The sequence below is a fragment of the Chamaea fasciata genome, unplaced genomic scaffold, assembly GCF_029207755.1.
Source record: "Chamaea fasciata isolate MVZ Bird 193981 ecotype frontalis unplaced genomic scaffold, bChaFas1.0.hap1 SCAF_6, whole genome shotgun sequence".
Lineage (NCBI taxonomy): Eukaryota > Metazoa > Chordata > Aves > Passeriformes > Sylviidae > Chamaea > Chamaea fasciata.
The window spans coordinates 5,500,847-5,519,559 of record NW_027094091.1 but is presented as its reverse complement, the minus strand read 5'-3'; the positions used below and the strand labels follow the sequence as shown (position 1 = coordinate 5,519,559).

The 18,713-nt window shown below is 44.3% G+C and overlaps 1 protein-coding gene across 4 annotated transcripts in view; it reads left to right on the top strand.

Annotated features, from left to right (window-relative positions):
• Positions 1 to 18,713, top strand: part of FGFR3 (fibroblast growth factor receptor 3) — a 54,586-nt gene that overhangs the window by 9,738 nt on the left and 26,135 nt on the right. For all 4 annotated transcript variants that reach the window (XM_066185307.1, XM_066185306.1, XM_066185303.1 and 1 more), the window contains exons 2-3: positions 11,402 to 11,665; positions 16,040 to 16,093. In XM_066185307.1, coding sequence (XP_066041404.1) covers positions 11,402 to 11,665; positions 16,040 to 16,093 — 318 coding nt within the window. The remainder of the gene's footprint in view (positions 1 to 11,401; positions 11,666 to 16,039; positions 16,094 to 18,713) is intronic.

Genomic DNA, 18,713 nt, shown 5'->3' with positions numbered 1-18,713 from the left:
CTTGTTCCAGTTAGGGCAGAGAGCTGGAGGAGCAAATGAGAACCTCCAGAGTTTTGACACTCAATTTTCTTTTGCCCCAGTGATTCAGTTAGTATTGCCACTATTTGAAAGAGGAGGCAAAGGAAACCCAAACATGAAGCCTTCTGCTACAGAAATAAGCGATTTTCCTAGTCAAAAAGGAAAATAACTCCTGGAAAGTGTTTAGAGTTGTTCTGGGGCTCCAACCTGTGAAATATTTAGTGAAGGAATAAGATTTCTGCCTCATTTTTGAGTGCAGGCATGCTGGCATCTTGGATTTGAGGAGGCAGTGGGGTTTTGCATCGTAAAAAATCTCCATTGGGGGATGGAAGCACAGAGGTGACAGTGGGGACAGCAGGGGTTCTCCTTTGCCCAATCCTCCTCAATGCAGGGACAGAAAAGGGGCAGGTTTGTTCCCACCGCTGTGGTCTTGGTGGTGGGTCACTGCCTTATCCTGGGTCTGGTGACCCCACACAAGGCAAATCCTTCCTGTAAGAAGTCATCTGCATGCTCTGAACAAGATAGTCTTGTGGGTGGAATGTGTTAGTTCTGGCAAAGAGGGGCCTGAAACCTCCTCAGGTGCTTTCAAAGTACATGCCAATGTTTGAAGCAGACGTTTTCTCCCTCTCTGTCCCCTCCTCCCAGTGCATAGCAAATGAAGTGCAGACAAGAGGTGCAGTCTTTGCAGGAATAACTTTACCCAGTGCTTGAGCCCAGCTGTTTTGGGCATGAGAAGGAGCAGTTGGAGGGGTGACATAGGATGTCTCCAGGCAGGCAGGAAGAAAAGATGACCCTGGATTAGCCGCCTACCCCTGGAAAGGGACTGGAGGGGACAGGATGTTGTGTGCAGCTCTTGCTCCGTTTATGGGTTGCACATCAAGGAGGGTTGTCCAATTTCATGTCTTCATGAGTAGTGCAAGGTGGTGGTTCATCCAACCCAAGGGATCATGGCAGGAGCTTAGCTTTTGGTGCCTGACTTTCTGACAAATCCAATCCCTTGGTGGCTGCTGGGCTCAATTTTTATCATCTTCCACCTGGCAGAGAGAAGTGGCTATTTTCTTTCTTCCTTGGCTTGCCTGCTCACTGACCATCTTTGACATCACGACAGCATCCATCTAATTCTTAGAGGCTCATCTGCAGAGGGGAGGGGAGGGGAGGGGAGGGGAGGGGAGGGGAGGGGAGGGGAGGAGAGGAGAGGAGAGGAGAGGAGAGGAGAGGAGAGGAGAGGAGAGGAGAGGAGAGGAGAGGAGAGGAGAGGAGAGGAGAGGAGAGGAGAGGAGAGGAGAGGAGAGGAGAGGAGAGGAGAGGAGAGGAGAGGAGAGGAGAGGAGAGGAGAGGAGAGGAGAGGAGAGGAGAGGAGAGGAGAGGAGAGGAGAGGAGAGGAGAGGAGAGGAGAGGAGAGGAGAGGAGAGGAGAGGAGAGGAGAGGAGAGGAGAGGCCGGGAAAATCGGGAGTCAGAAGGATGGGGAATATATCCCCAAGTGCCTGTGGAAGGTCCCTGGTTCATGCAGGTTGGACCAGACACATCCTCTTGTAGAAAGGTGGAAATAGCCCCTTACAGAGGGTCTGGATTTCCCTGCAACAGTGCTAAAATATCTTTGCATAGAGGTATCTGCCATGCTTCTGGAATTTCTGGATCCTATCATAGTGCAGGTTGTAGATGATTATTTGGGAGCACTGAAAGTGCTCGAAGGCAGCGGGAACCGAGACACGCATGACTTCCTTGAACTCTCTCTTAATTTGTCAAGTGGAGTCCAAGCCCCGCTGTAATAGATCTGGTTACAGGAGACCATTAAAAGGTCCCTCCTGGTGAACCTGATGCCCTGGTGCTGCTGCTGGAAATGATAAACCCCTGCATTCAGGTTGGATGGTGTGCGTTGTCCTGCGTGTATGCAGAGAAGCCGGCAAGCCCTGCTAATTTAGGGGTTGTTTTCCAAGTCTGTTTTCTATAACCCCGCAGACTTAATACAAATAAAGAACTGACCAAGTTTCCTGTGAGAAGCGCGGAACAAACGCTAAGCATGGGATTTGAATGCAGAAAGGTGAAAACACAAATGTATACAGCAACAGCAAGTCAAACAAGCTGAAAAAATATTGTAAGGTTGATTTAACAGAGCAGTGAACTCAAAGCTGTCTAATCCCTTTAGCAGCCTTCTTTAAAGAGGAGAAAAAAGAATTTTTGACATTACTTTTCTTTGCCCTCCCTCACAACTCTTTCTAATAATGCTGAAGGATAAGTCTTGAGTTTAGCACAAGGACAAAGTGTTGCAGCTTTAGTTAGAGGTGTTTCTAAATAACCAAATCTTCATTTGTCTTTCACGACATTAAAGTGGATCAGACTTCCTGAAAGGCGATTACTGTTAAATTTCTCCAACTGGGGTACCTGGCACCTAAATCTCGCTTGAGACTCTGAAATAACAAGCTTGGTTTTGAAAGATGCTGAGCCAGGTCAGGCTCTGCATTTAAATCGCTTAAGCACTCTCAAAATCTGGCTATTCATTTTGATGCATAGATATGGATTTCTGAGCTTAATCACCGACCTTTGCATTTCAAATGTTTGACCTTTGTTTTCTTTACTAAGTCGGCAGACATAGCGGCCCCCAAATTATTATTATTTTTTCCCTTTTACACAGCTGAAAATGGCCAGCAGAGAAGACTTGAAGTTCTGCATCTTATTACTGAGAAATAGGGATCTTTGAAAAATAGCATTTTATGTTACTCAAGGGAAACTTGCAAAAAAGGGAATATTTTCTTATTTTCATTCACGTGAACATGATCCTTCATATATCTAAAACCCACAATCAGTTGGAAAAAAACCCACCCAAACTACCCTAAACCTTTGCCCTCTCTTAATCCCTGTACAAGAGGGTTTTTTTTTTAAGATGTGCTTTTCTCCCCCCTGAAATAAAGGCAATTGATAGGCTCATAAACAAATACCAAACATTAAGTCCTAATCTCCATATAGAGGAGCCTGACCCTTTTTATGGAGAGAGAGGGTAGAGGGAGGAAACGGGGCCAGGAGTTTCAGGTTTAATGCTTATTAAAGTTTTAGTGGGTGGGAAAATGCAATCAATAAATTTTGTTTAATGCCTCAAAACTGGTGTTAGTTTTCACTAGCTACACCGGAGAGTAGTTTTCATTTTGAAAACTAGGACACTCGTAGTTGGAATGACAATTAATGTGGAGTGAATATGGTCCCAGTTGGAAGCCGATTTTTTGAATAGCATGAGGACTCCCCCCACCTCCCTGCCTTGGCTTCGAAGTGGGGTAGCTTCCGTTTTTAATTAGCAAACCCGGCAAAATTTAGCTCATTGTGTCTTTCTGATCCTTTGGCCCAGTGGATAGCTTGGATTTCTCCATCTTGCTGTCTTGAGGCTGTTCTTTTTATTTTTTTTTTCTTCAGTTTTGGTGCGGGAAGGAAAGGGGGGCTTCAGGATACTTAGGATTAAAGTCATTGTTTGGGGGTATTTGCAGCCAGCTGCCTGCATTAAATGAAGATTAGAGGAGTGCACATTAGAAGTGCAAGGGAAATGCAGAGGACCTGGGATTTTGGAGCTGCATAGCTGTGAACCGAAGGGGAAAGGTTGGGGCTTTATGGCAAATTTTTTCTGATGCCATGTGATCTTAAAGCCCGCTTCAGAAAGCATCACAAGTAGCTTCCAGGGCAAAACTGGCTTGGGAATTGGAAAGGGAACAGGAGCATTTGCATTCCTTAAAAAGTTCCTCTGAGGTAAACCTAAACTTTTGAGCCTGAAAAGCTTACGTATTTCTCAAAAATTCATCTGCAAGAGCACTTGAGAGGTGGCGAAATTTTGATAGAACTGACCAAGTAGCTGAAAGCCCACCCTGGAGGTCAAAACTCCAGCAGTAATGCATTTTTGATGGGTTTTAGAAAGGAAATGAAGGTATAGAGAAAGAGTCCAGGAAAAAAATAACCAGGAGAATCATTCAGCAACATTATAAGAAGGTTTAAAAATATTTCCAGATACAACTGCTCTCCTTTCCTCTATGCTTTGTGGAGCAGTCATTTGTGTGAGCTGTGTCCTTGTAGCATACTCTGCCTGTTGCTTGGGGTGTGTTACCTACAAAACCCCTCCAGGTAAGCTGCCCGGCAAAGTAGGAGGGATGCTGTGGTGCAGTGATGCTGAAGAGCACAGTTTTGCTCAGGGCCTCCACAGTTTCGCAGGACCAAGTTCTGCTCCGATGCAGTCTGGGGCAAGCCTTGCCCAATTCCTTGGGATGCTGGGAAGCCTCATTTCGTGCCTCAGTTTACAAAGCTGCCGCCGCTGGCTTTGAAAGGGCTTGTGGTGGTTGCTTGCTTGCTGCAATGCTGAGGGTTTTTTGGACTTCCTCAGGCATGTAGAGCAGAAATGTAAAACATCAGCTGCTTTGTGGTGGGATCTGTCTGTCATCATCAAGCCGGGATGCCCCTGCTGTGCTGAGCAAAAGCTCTGAGGCCGAGTTGGCCGCTGCTCTTCAGAGGCAGCGAGAGGCAGACACCAAAAGGATGACAGCACAGTCTCTGAGTGTCCCATCACTGTGCCCTGAGCAGGGGGCGGTGTGGGCTGGCCACGTTTGGCCACCACGGTTGAGTGAGGAGGTCTGTGTGACCTGTGGGCCAGCAGCTGCCAGGGTGTGCTCACTGTGCCAGGCTGGGACTGATGTCACTCCCACCCTGAGCGTGGGCTGCTGAGAACTGATGCAGCTCATTGCTGCCCTCCTTGGGGACGGCACAGTGACTTTGGCACCTGGGAGGGCAGGAGCCATCTGCACGGGCAGCCTTGAGCAGGAGCTGGGAGCTCTCATAGCCCGGGGGCCTCAGCACACGCCATGCTGCCTCCCATCCTCTGCTCCCTGTCTTTGGGGGACCATTGGTGGAGACATTTTGCCCCAGGTTTTTTTTTATTTCTGAAAAAAATAGTTCAGTGCAGAACTCTGAGCTAACTAGATACATGTGAGTGGTGTTTGCTTCCCTGTTTTGAGTGGGGTACCAAGTGTTTGATTGTAAAATCTGGCCAGATTTTAAGGAAAACTCCCCATCACTGCTTGTTCCTTTAAGCCAGCAATCCCCAGCTGAAGGCTGTCCTTGGGACAAGTTCTGGGATCCCAGCAGCAGCCAAAGCTTTGTGCCTCTTGGAGGGGTTTACACTCCCATCTTTTTAGGTGTAGCCAGGAGACCCCTTTGATTTGTTCACTGGTGGGGTTTTTTTTGTCCTCCTCAGGACTTCCAAGTGTCAGAGGGAAATCCTTCTGGCTGAAATGTTTTTGTAACTGTTTTAGCTTTGTGACAATTTATTTCTTTAAACTCTGTGCCTGAATTGGGTGATCTAAGAAAACAGTCCATTAAAAGGAGGATACCGTAGAGTCCTGATGAATCCTGTTTTCTACTTGGCCGATGGAACAGAAGGCTAATTGCCAGTAGTAAATCCATTCAAAGGAGAGCTGGAGGGAGGGAGAAAAGCTAATATTCCTCCTTGAATGCCATTTAATCTCTGAAACCTTTCATGCAGATGTAAATTAGGATTTGCACAACAGAGTCAACAGTTGCTCAGTAGATAAGGCAGATTTGCAACATCTGCTTTTTCCATTTTGGAAGCTCTTCCAAAGTCGGGGATAGCCAAGCTAAACAGTAGAGATTTTTTTTTATTCCTTTCCATAATCACTTGTTTATAAAGAAAGCTGCATATGACAGAACTAAACCTGGTTATTGTTCTGCTAATTATCTAGGAAAAAGGTTTGCTTTTCTCCTAAAACAGATCTAAGAACATCCCCACGGGGTGGTAACACAGTGCAGTTACTTGTTAGTGTCTTTGAATGAAATGTCTGGTAACAACTGCATAGGCCGCTGCAGTGCAGATACAGTATAAACAGTCTACTTTGCATTATTATTACTATTACTATTACTATTACTATTATTATTATTATTATTATTATTATTATTATTATTATTATTATTATTGTTAAAGCTGTTTTAAGCTTTTCCAGGTGAACTGCCTCCTCCCAAGCAAACACTTGCAATATAGGAAAGGTAAAGAGATACCTTTGAGTGACCTGGTCTAGGGGAAGGTGTCCTTGCCCATGGCACGGGTGTTGGGAAGAGATAGTATTTAAGATCCCTTCTAGTGCAAAACCATTCTGTGTTTCTGTGATTCTGTGAAATAATGGAGGCAACCCTTTTCAGATATGATTATCTAAAGACATATTTTTATATCATAGTTTAGACTTTTACAGGTAAAGATACTCTATTTTTGCAGTATTTTATTTCTGGGTGTGAGCCCTGCTGAGCAGGGGAGATAACCCAGCAAAACACCACATTGGGAGATGATACTACTTCAGCAAAGCATCCTGTGCATCTGTGAGTTCCAGAGTAAGCCCCTTCTTCCCAGGATGGCTGCAGCCTGACATTGGGAAGTGTGGTGCAAGAGGGGTCTTGACCTCAGAAAGGGAGAGGAGGTGGGGAAGAGAGAAAACCGAATGTTCTATATAATCCTTTCTATTTTATAAATAAAATATAATCAAAAATATATAGTTAAATAGAATGTTCCACCTCTGGCACCGTCACGGTTGTGCAGAAAGGAGGGGAAGCTGTGCCCTGCATAAAGCACTGCCAAATATATATATATATACATATATATATACGTGTGTGTAAAATAAAATACCCCCTCGGCTCCCTGCAGAGCAGTGAGGGTATGCAGGGACTGCACTGCTCCCTTGATCTTAGCTGCCCTGATAAGGCAGGTTCCTGGGGAAACAGGTTATCCCAGGATGTTATCATGCCCACCTCTCACAGGGGCTTGCAGGGCCCAGGGCTGGCTTTGAGGTTTTCAATATTCCTCCAGGGCCTGTCTGCCTCTCTGGGAGGAGACAGAGGGAATGGGAATGTGGGCTCTGTGCATGTCGTGGCTCCTCTGGGGAGGTGACTCTGAGGCCACCTGTCACTTTTCCTGGCTGTGTTTTAGATTTAGATGGGTCTTAAATGAACAATATTTGGCAAGAAAAGTGTTTTATTTCCCTTCTGGGAAGTCGGCTTTTCCCAGTGCAGAACTCCCAAGGTGAGGTGGGGAAGTGACTCCATCCCATGAACAGCCACACAGGTATTGTGAAAAACACCGGAATATTATTCACTGGGTGGATAATACTCTGTTAGCACAGGTAGGACACTTATTTAGAGTGAACCAGGGCTAAATATACTGGACACAGTGCTGGTCTGAGTCTGGAGGTAGTGTACGTGCTCTTTGCCACCATGGCTGTGTCCATCTCCCTGATGCTGGAGGTTTTCATCCACCTCTAGCAATTACACACCAGCTTGGTGACTGTGATCCCCCTGGGAATGGGATAACAAACTCAACAGGAGAAAGCTCTGGCATGGCTGTTGCTCTGTGATCCTATAATGTATCCTGTCACGGTGGATTTGGTGCAATAAAATACATAGAACAAGAAACTATTTCAAATTAACCTGAAGAGAGAAATGCATGGAGCGCTGCTGTCTCTGTGCTTGTTAACATGCCAAATACAGCTTGTCCAGCTTGGAAAGGGAAAAAAATATGATCCTCTCAGAATTGAGCCTTAGTCCATTCCAGCCCTGGGCTGTGAAGCAATCCTGGAAAGCCTCTCAGGGATTGCCAGGGTTCAGGGTGGGGTGAGGAATCTCTTGCTGGTGGTACTGAAAATTGCGTGCCTCAAGCGCTCTGTGGGGGAGTCCCAGTGTAGTTTGAGTTGTGTGGTGGGTGTTCCCCTGCCGCAGGATGGCCACTGAAGGAAAAGGATGATGATAATGGGTGGCGATGCACGTACCCTACCAGAGCAGTTCCTCAGGAGACTCCTGGACGCTTTAGTGTTTGGAAAAGTAGGGCTGTAGAAAGTTGTTCCAGGGGAAAAATCAGAGGTGAAGAGAAAGAAATTTTCTGGAGCCAGAACCCAGCCCCCTGTGAGGTGACATGGGACCCTGGGGCTCCCTCACCCCTCACTGTGAGCCTTTGCTGCCCAGGAGAAGTCCCCAGCAGCATCTGGAAATAGTCCCTGACAGCCAGGAGGGCATCAGGCAGGCTCTAGGTTGGCTTGGAGTTTTTGGGGGCTGTAAGCAACCCAGGAATAGCCCACCACCCTCCATCTCCTTTAGCAGCCCAGGGGTAGCCTACCACCCTCCACCTTTTCCTCATCCTTTCGTGCCTGAATGATAAATAACTTGAGAGTGCATGTGTTAAAACCAAAATAAAACATTTCCAGGCTCAGCCAGAAACAAGTATTGATGTCTGAGTGGAGCAGACAGCTGATGGAAATACTGACACACTTAAGTACTTGGAGCTGTGAACCACACAGAAAGTGAATTATTGCTGGGATGAGCCAAGCAGCTACAGAGATGAAGTATCTTATCCTTATAAGTGAATACATACAAAAGCATTTCAACGTTGCTGGGCCAACTGCTCCTCATTGTGGAAGGTGTTTCCAGCCGTTGCTGCCTTTTTACTCCTCTGAACAGCTTAAAAATGGTCTCTTTCTCTATAGTGTGTTTGCTAGGAGCAGTGATGATGTTGCAAGTGTTGATCTCCATCAGATGCGTCTCTTGGTAGTTCTCAAGTCATTACTGCTTTGGCTAAACTCATAATTCACTGAATTTTAGTCATACCTTGGGAGCCCACAACCCAGATTAGCTTTTTCTCTCAAAGAGCCCATTAAAGCTGCAAATTTGTTAATCCCTGCTCTGCTGGTGAGTGTCAGAGTGGGCTCCTGCAACCCTTACATGACTTAACTCCCTGGTAATTTATACCTGTGTGTCATGGTTTAACCCCATCTGGGAACTCAGCCCCCACTCTGCAGCTTGCTCACCCCATCTTGGAGGATGGAGGAGAGAATTGGAAGAGTAAAAGTTGAGAAAATTTAAAGGTAGTGATAAAGACAACGAGAGAAGCGAAGGCTGTACACGGAAGCAAAGCTGAACAAGGAATTGGTTCACCACCTGCCCGGGGCAGGTGTTCAGCCATCCCCAGGACAGCCAGGCTCCCTCATATGGTGGCTGAGAAAGACAAATACCACCACTCCAAACGATCCCCCTTCCTCTCCCAGTTTTAGTGCTGAGCATGATGTCATATGGTTTGGAATATCCCTTGTGTCCCCTCCCATTTTTTTATAGCTGAAGAGTTGGCCTCAGAGGGGGCAAGTTCATGTCTCCTTCATGTCTTGGTGTCTCTGGTTGAAAACGTGTTGGAAACACCAGGCACTTGCAGCTGGAAGGCAGGAAGGAGGTGCTGGACTCTGGCCATCCTCTGAGAGATGTGAGTTTTCGTTCCCTGCTTTGAACTCCTGCTGTTTTAAGCATGGAAATGAGACTGCTTTCAATTTATCTCTGTACTTGAAAGCTATATAAGGAATGAGAGTAAAAATTGGTTCTCCAAGGTCACAGTTGGCAAAGTGCTTAAAAGCATTTGAGTGCCCATTTAAATACTCTGTGGAGATTGCCAGTTTGGGTCCTATTTGTTTTTAAGCCATAAGTATATAAACAAAACTTTGAAAAACAGTTAACAGAAGTGAGATTAAGACCATTAGTAGCATTCTCCTTGCTACATCCTTCCTGAGATTATTCCCAGTCAGTAGGAATAAAGTCACTAGAACCAAACTTTGCGTCACAATGTCTGCTGGAAACTGACTGGGGAAATTATGGATAGAAATGCCAAAATAAAGTTGTCAGAAATGAGAGATGCTGCTTCATTCCACAGAAGAAGCTTGAGACCCCAGTCCATCTGCTGAGTCTTACTATCCTCTTCATTCCAGCATTCCTTGTATATGTTTTATAAAAATTCTTTGTTGCTTTGTCATTAACCCAGGTTCATTATGGTTTTCAAAAACGTGTTATTTCCTTTTAAATGGCTAACCAGTACAGTTTGGCCTGTGCTTAGTCTGGGCTTGTTCCTGTTCAGTAGGTTTATAATACAAAAGCCAAAACATACAAGTCTCGATCATTTGGCAAACAGCTTTGGTAAAACTGTGTTTTGTGTGGAGGGGTTGTACAGTTGTGTGGGGTTTGTTTTCCAGTAGATTAAATTAGCAAGAGGTTCCATCAGAGTTAGGCCAGTACTCAGTCTTGCAAGTGCAGAGCTGTCCCCAGGGCTTAGTAATTTGAAGCCAAAGTTTGTACCAGTGAAAAAATCCTCATAGTCTAGAAGAAGGAAGAAGAATCTTGAACAGTTAAACCAGAATATTTCTTGACCATATTTTCCCTAGAGATATATCCCAGTTGGGAAGAGGCCATGGGTGAACACTCAAATGTAGCAGTGAGTGCTGGTCTGATAGCAAAGAGATTCTGCATGGAGCTCAGTCTTTTTTGATTTACTAAAAGTATATGCTTTCAGGGAAAATTTTTATTAAAAAGGAAAAAAAAAAAAACACAACACCCTAAAGCTTTGACTGCATGAACACCACAACATTCTGGCCAAACCATAAAATATTTGAGTTGGAATTGCTACCATGGTATGAGGAAAGGTTCTTTATAATCCTAATGAGTGTGGGCTTTGCCTCCTGCGTGACAATACCTCCCATGAAATACCACCTTTTCAGGTTCCTGGAATTCTTTCTTTCTACCCTGCAAGGCCATTGACTGCAACATTTTTATATTTTAAATCTTTATATTTATACAAGAATGAAAACATTCATGACAAGAAGAGAAAAGCAATACATTTTTCACTTATAGCCTGCTCCAGCTCTTTTACCTCTAGGCGAAAGAGCAGCCTGGAGCCAGTGCTACATTCTCAGGTGTTTGGAGCTGCTGTACTTGCATTCATTTCACAGTGAAGTCATAATCTATGAATATGTCTTTGGTTCTTCACTTTCATTGCACACAGAATAACTCAAGCAGGAAGCTAGTGATGGTTTCATTTATTTTAGCTATTCCAGCCTGCATCTTCTGTCCAGCCTTCCGTTTGTTTTCTTTAGCCCACTGACGTTGCCTTTGGGTCACCCAGAGTCACATAAGAAATTTAGTTTATCCCTGGTTCTTCTCCTTGTATCCTGTCCTTGCTGGGCTTGTGGGCAGACTCACAGGAATAAACAAAAGGAGGTCCAGAGAATGTGCAGTGAACTTGCCAGCGCACACGTATTTCTGTCAGATCACCCCCTCACCTACACACTGGGTGTTGCAATGACCCTTCTAGTGGTCTGTGCTGTTCGTTGTGTTGCACCTGGTGGGGTGGACATGTTTTGGTTGCTGCAGGGTCAAAGCCATCCTTGTAGATCAACCCAGAGACCTGACTGTCTTTGCGCAGCTGCCTGCCTGTGGCAGGCAAGGGGAAGATCTGGGCACAAATAAACGATATGTTTCTTTTTTAAATGCCCTTTCTGTCTCTGACACCTGCTCTTATTTATTCATCTCCATTTCTTTCTCCCTTTGCAGAATACTTGACGAGCGAGACCGCCTTTCTGGAAGAGTTGGTGTTTGGAAATGGAGATACCATTGAACTTTCCTGTAACACCCAAGGCTCTTCTGTGTCTGTTTTCTGGTTTAAAGATGGTATTGGAATTGCACCTACCAACAGAACTCATATTGGACAAAAACTGTTGAAGATAATCAATGTGTCATATGATGACTCGGGGCTGTACAGTTGCAAGCCAAGGCATTCCAACGAGGTCCTGGGAAACTTTACAGTCAGAGTTACAGGTATGTGCAGAAATACAGCTGTTTCAGTGGTTTCCTTTTTTTTTTTTTTTTTTAATTTTTGCCCTTTCACATGTTCAGCACAACTGGTAGTTTGTGGTGTTTGTCTGTCCTTGGAAGGTCTGCGCCTCCCTGGCAACTCCTGACAGTGATTAGACTGGCAAAACAAACCAATCGAAGAATGATTGCATGTCCATACCAAATGTTGAAGCTTGATGTTAATATTGAGAGAGACTTAGAAAGGGTGCTAGTCAGATTAAACCTCAGATCCCCCTTAACACTCAAATAAATGCAATGCTACATGTGCCTTTGAAGTCTTTTGTGAGTGAGTGAGTGAGTGAACTGTGGCTCACAGGGGTTAAATGATGTTTTCCATGTTATGTGACAAATCAGTGGCAAAATTGCACATAAAAGCTGCAAGTTCCTGCAAATTGTTTCTCTGTTGTGGCTGGTAAATCTCTGCCCTCTCTATCACAGTTATAACAAGTTGCTAGTTTGTTTTAGAGGTAGCTTATCTGTAAAGTGTGTATATCCAAAATATGTCCTTCATCAAAGTTACTTACTGGGATTCATACATTGCAAACAAGTGCTGTGTTAGCAAAAGCACATGCTGTCATTTGCTTGGCCATATTTTTTGTGATGAGGATGATAGAACAGAGCAGCTACAAGCTGTCCAAGCCTGGATCACTAAACACAGAGTGCCAGAAAAATCTGTTGTTTCCAGATAGCTAACCACCAACACAAAGGTCATTTTCATGATTTCAGGCTCATGAATTGGTAGATGGATACTCATCACTGTGAGCAGATAAAAAAGCCTCCCAATCACAGGTTAAAAGCCTGAATTTTCAGGAGAATCAGCCCCTTGTGGATCTCAGGTTTTAAAAACTTCATTTGCCCGTGTACTGTTGGAGCTTTTTCAAGAATCCTTGAATAGCAGGTCCTTTCTCCAAAAGTTGAGTTCCCTCAAAAAGTAAGAGTCTCTGTCTGAAAACCAAACACAGAGATGTTTGTGATTGTGAATCACATCCACTCTATAAAGAGCTTTCTTTTGCAATAGGATTTTTGTGTGAGAGAAAACCATCACGAGAATAAAAGCTTGTTTCACCAAGCCTTTAGCAACATCTGCTTTTTATTGAACGTTACTGGAGATTGCTGTGAATGCTTCAAGGTCATATCAATTAAATGGTTAAAGAAGTATTTGGCCCTTGAAAGGTTTTCTTTAACTAGGTACGATTATTGGAACTATCCAGTGAACTGCAGGTTGTTAGAAATGTTGCTCTCTCTTTTTTTTCTAAGTGACATGAAAATGCTTTTGAGTTCAAGGGGCAGCAGAGAGGCAGGAGAGGGCAGCTGGTTACATGCTCAAATGAAACAGCTGCCAGCCCCAAAAGTTTGTAAAGTGAGAAATTGTTTTTAATAGTGGAAGGACTGATAATCCTCTGCTTTTAAAAAGTTTAAGTCCCTGTGTTTTTCCTCTTCACTAATAATAGCTAATAACAGCTTAAGAACTATCGAGTAACCTGAACCTGCTTTCTGACAACATTATGAGTCTTTGATTCTATTAGCCCACTGTCATTACCACCAAAGTGCTGGTAATGTGGGAGCCTCCTTTTTAGCTGTCAGCAGCACTTGTTTTAAACTTTGAAGCCCTGCTTTATGTGGCAATAGTGGTGCCTCTCGTATACTCAGATATTTCTTCATAATTAGTATTGATTGCTCAGCGTGGCACTGCAGAGATGAAATTGTGATTGGAGATTTGTGGTTTGTGTCCCCAGTTCTTAAAGGTAATGCCAGCAATTAGCTCAGGTATCTGGTCAGGTGTTGATGTGGGTGTCTGATGTTTGGGGCTGGAGTTGTTCTCTGCATTATACTGTTTTAAAGCTGTACTAACAAACTGGAATTGCTCTGATCTGTGTTCTTAAGTGAGCGAAACTAGGCTAGGTGTGTTTGGAATAGCTGATCCACACGTGAGTTCCATTTTGAGGGATTCTTCCAGGTCCTAGGGGCATATCAGGATTTTCCTACACAGAGCCATGAGATTTGAGTCTGCAACAAACTGACTGTTCTGCAGTGACACTGGCTGTGCACGGAGTGATGTTTGATGCTGGAAGCAGAGCAAGTAGATGCTGGAGCTGGCATTCAAGGGCTGAGAACCAGGCTGATTATTAGCAGGATTTGATCTCTTTAAAATTCCTCCCTTGGCAGACAAGGGCTTGAGTGTTTTGCTAGTTTACAGAAAGAAACATACTGTCCTCTTAAAACCTGAGCACTTGGAAAGGATGGTGTAGAGGCTGCATGCCCAAACTGATACCCAACCCTGTTGGCAGAAGCTCCATTTCTGCAACCATTTCATGCACAGAACAGCCTTTGGATTTAGTGGCTGAGCAGCACCCCTGTGATGAGCGTGGACTGCAGGCTGGTACCAGCAGACAGTGCTTTCAAAATACCCAAGACCAAGCATTACAAAACAGGTGATTGAACAAATGTAAGTCCCTTTTCATTCATAATTTTAAGCCTTTTCGAGCAGTTCTTGCCAATACTCAGCAATTTCTGCAAAGGATTACTGTTTTAGTAAATTATAAACAAATTGCTTATAATTTTTAGTCACCTTTTAAAAAGGGGATGTTTTAGTAACGTGAATAGGACAGTAGCTATGAATAACTAGGATAGGATATTTGGTCTTAAAATCTAAGCTGCACTTCTCATCTTGAAAACAAGTCAAAGACTTGCCTCAACCTTGTGAAAATGTTTTTGAATTAGTTTAAAAATTGATTCTACTTCTTTGGTCATGATGGATTCCTTGGAAAGCAGACACAAACTATAATCATGTGTTAATATATGGGTGACCAAATCTGAGAGCAGAGCTGAGAAGGTGCTGATTTCTCTGTCGATGCTGGTGGGGATTTGGCTCAGTTTCTGCCTTCGCCAGGACTTGAGTAAACCTGCTGGATCAGCCAAAACACCTAAACATCCACTTCACTTTCAGCGAGCCCCATGGCATTTCCCTAGTTCTGCTGCCAGCAGGACCTCAACTGTGGATTTGCAGTTAGATACGTGCTTAAAGTCATCCTTGAGGCTTTGCCAAGGAGAAGGTGCAAAGCATGATGAGCCCCTGCAGTCTAAGGCAGGGAGATTTCCTGTATTGCTTCTGTGGATGGTGAAAATGCCTGGAAGGCCCTTCCAGATTCTGAAGGGAAGAACTACTTGTTGTTACATTTCCTTCTATCCTTTTATCCCCACCTTTTTATTTTTCCATTTTTACCTCCACTATGCTGGTCAGAAAACAGTAGAAAACTCAAAGTGCATCTTGCAATGAAGGATGTTCTGCCTGGCTTGATCTAAAGCAGCGCTTTACATTTCTGGCCATATGTTGAGCACTCATGATGTTTCCTGTTTTCTAGTGTTTAAGGCCAAGTTCTTTTACCACTCTCTCAGAACATTAAGACTGCCAGGTTGATAGCATTTTGCCTTCATTTAAGAGAAAAATTCCTGGAGAATACGTAATATCAGTGATCCTAAATCTTCCAGATGCTGAACTGTACTAAACTGAACTGTGTAAACCACATCAAACTCTAAGCTGCTATTTGATAATGGCATTTACATTTACAGTAGTCACTTGGTGGGGGGAAAGAGGGACTGAGCCTTCATTGTGGACAGCTTGGAGAAGGTGAAATGTTAGATCACATTAAAAGAAACAGTTCAGGATGTTTTGGAGAGATACAGATGGAAAATTCCCACCTGTTTACGTGTATTGAGTTACAGCCTTGAGGTGCCTCTGTGGGAGGAGTAAAACTATAGGGAACTGGTTCATGGAATAGCCATCAAAATGTTGATGAAGAGAGATTTGATTGCAAGAAGTTCCAAAGTTTTGGTCTTAGTGTTTGAACAAGGAGTTAATGACGGGAGATGTGGCAGGGGAATATTGAATTAAAAGAAAAATGCCGGGAAAGTGAATTAGAAATACTGACCTGTACTTTTGAGACATTGTAAAATTAAAAAATCTTCAGAGTGAATGCTAGAGGGAAGGAAAAAAAAGCAGTCAGAGAGCTTGTTCTGCAAAAACAAATTTTCCAGTTTAGAATTTTTTTGTATTTATGAGGAAGAGAGCATTGCACACAGGAGAAGTATTTGACATTGGACTACATTTTCAGAGCACTGGCAAACTCATGACACCTCTCTCCCAGCTGAGAAAGCTCCTGTGCAGTTGTGCCTGGCCCAGCAGCACCAGAGGGGTGAGCTGATGGAGCTGCAGGGAAGGGTGAACCAGCACTCGGGTGTCCTCCTTTGCTGGAGCGTGTGACACCAACAGCCTCATCCAGCGTGGTGTCCCCACATCCCATCCTCTTGCTGCTTCACTTTGTGTCTGTCTCTTTGCAGATTCCCCTTCGTCAGGTGATGATGAGGATGACGATGATGAGTCAGAAGATACAGGTAAGATTTTCTGGGATACAGAGGCATTTTCTTTGAAGAAGCTGTGGCACCCAAGCACTGCAGCTCATCTGGGTGTTCACGTAGTTGCACAGCAGCTCTCTCTGTGTGTTGAAATCAGTGACCTTAGGATGGAACCATGATGAAATTTATCTAAAAATTTAGAAACAGCTGCCAGAGTGGTATTGCTGCTGTGGAATCCTACAGCAGCAGTACTGTAATTTGAAGACTTGATGCTGAGAATCTGAATAGATGAGTAATTAAAAATTCTCCTTGCATGTAAATCCAGACAGGCCCACTTAGTATATATATTTTTTTGTTTGTTGTACTACACTGATGTTACACCAGTTTTATACCATTTCAAACCTTGACTGCTTTGCTTTTAACTATTCTGATTCTGGTCCTTACCAACATCTTGACAGGAGTGAGAGTACAGAACGTACACTAGCCAAGGGCCAAATTTACTGATGCCATAAGTGAGAGTAACCTCTTTGGCTTTACTGGCTTTTTCTTTCACTCCTGTGAGGAAGAGAGTCCCAGGACTGTGCTTGGTGCTTACACAGTGAATCTCTTTCAATCCCAGTGCTGCTTTCTTTAAGTGCAGCAGCATTAATCAGGATCATTACAGGCTTCAGAGGTGTTAGTGTTGTGTTTTATTCTGCTCTTTATACTTCTGCAGAGTGAACTGCCCATGTGTATGTGTTTTTAATAAATAAATGTCTTGCGTTTGAACTCCCAATTGGCTATGTACGTTGGCAGAAGTTCAACGTGACTGGAAAATCTCTCCTGCCCATAGCATTGGACATGCAGGACTCTTTCAAATAGGTCTGCTCCTGCAGTAAGTTAATACTGCTGTGTGTGCAGTGTGTGGACAGTAATGGTGAGTTACAGTGCCAGGAGACCCATCAGCAGCAGTTAGTGGTTTTCTGATAGCTTCTAATTAGGGGCCAAATCCTGCCAGGTGACAGGCACCTTTGCAGAGGTGCTCAGGGCTCCTGGTGCCTGCCGAAGAATGGTACAGACATAGAGAAGGTCTGGTTTGGTCAGGATTTTTTCCTGCTGCAGAGCAGCTTCTGATGAGCACAACTGATCCTTCTGTACATTTTTTTATGTAGTTTATAGAGAACTCAATCTCTTAGCAACAGGTATCGCAAAACATCTGCTGGCTAATGGTACAGAAAGACATTTTTCTTCACTGAAAAGGAAAACACGCATTTCACCACATGTATTTATAGTCTGTTTTTTGGGTCTTCTTGACTTCGTGGCTGTCTCTGTTTTTAGACCTGAAGGTAAAGGTTGGCTTTGCTTAAAGGTCTCATTATAAAAAGTTGGATTCCCCTCTGCTTTAAAAATGGTTGGTTAGATTAATGTGTCAGTTCGGTGAAACCTCGCGGCATTTCATGACATGGGTGTGCTTTATGTTGCTTTCTTTGATGTCAGATCCTCCACTTAACCCTCAGACATCTCCTGGGTCTGGGGAGCTGTGTTGTTAACCCTGGTACCACCACTGTCAGGACATTCCCCCAGGAACAGGGGCTGAAGGACCATCCCAGACAGTAGGGATGTAGCCAGTGCCATGTTCTGTGGACAGCCCAAAGACACGGGTCCTCTACCTCCTGTGGCAAAAATGTGCCCTACTGGTGGGGGGTATGAGCCCCTCCTCAGGCATCAGACACAGCTGTGGTCAGTAGCTAGAGAAGGAGAGGCCATAATAGCTTTAATGCAAAAGAATACCACAGACTCACAGGATGGTTAGGGTTGGAAGGGACCTTAAAGGTATCTGGTCAGTATAACTGATAGTGTTTCATATTTTGGGGGAGGCAGTCCATCCTGGACTGGCTCAATGAGTGTTGCCACACTGCTCTATCACTGAACAAAATCCTTTTGTCCTGATGATAAGTTACTTTTCTGGCTTGTGTTACTCAACAGAGTTTCTCATCCTCCTGTAGTGCAGAGTTTGGAAAGCTGATTCCAATAGCATCATGAGTTTGAAGCCAATCTTGTTAACCTTAGGGGCTGGAAATACCGAATTCCATGCAGAGTGCCTTGCTCTGCTTCCGCTCTGAAGGGCAATACAGAAACAGAGCATCCTTTAGGGATGGGCAGCAGAAAAGAATAAGGAGAAACTTCAGCAGCTTCAAATCAGCTCGTTTGTTGTGGCCTTGTCACAAACCGTGATCCGCCTTTGCAGAAAGAAGCCTTCTAATACCTCTGTTCTCTACAGCTGTTTTTGCTGGCCCCGAAACAAAAACAAAACTCCCTTTTCACACACAGTGCTTCTGCCCCAGTGCTCCCTACCCCTCTTGTGTCTGTTTGTTTGGAGCCCCCGCTGCGCAGCCCCAGCACCTTCAAAGAGCCCCCATAATCTCCAATTAAATCTGGCTCTGTCCTCGGAGGCGTCAGCTGGGGAAATTACACAATTAGGGTTGATTCTGTCTGCCACAGAATTTGGTGGCAGCTCCTAATTGCTAAATGAGCGCTTGGCTGTATTAATTATTCCAAGTATTGCTCTCAGTTTTTTTTTTTTAATTGGTCATTCCAGTTGGATGGGTGGCCGGTGTCTTTGACGAACAAAACGGACCGTCAGGCTTAGTGTTTGATGATGGGAAAGGGCTGGTGATAA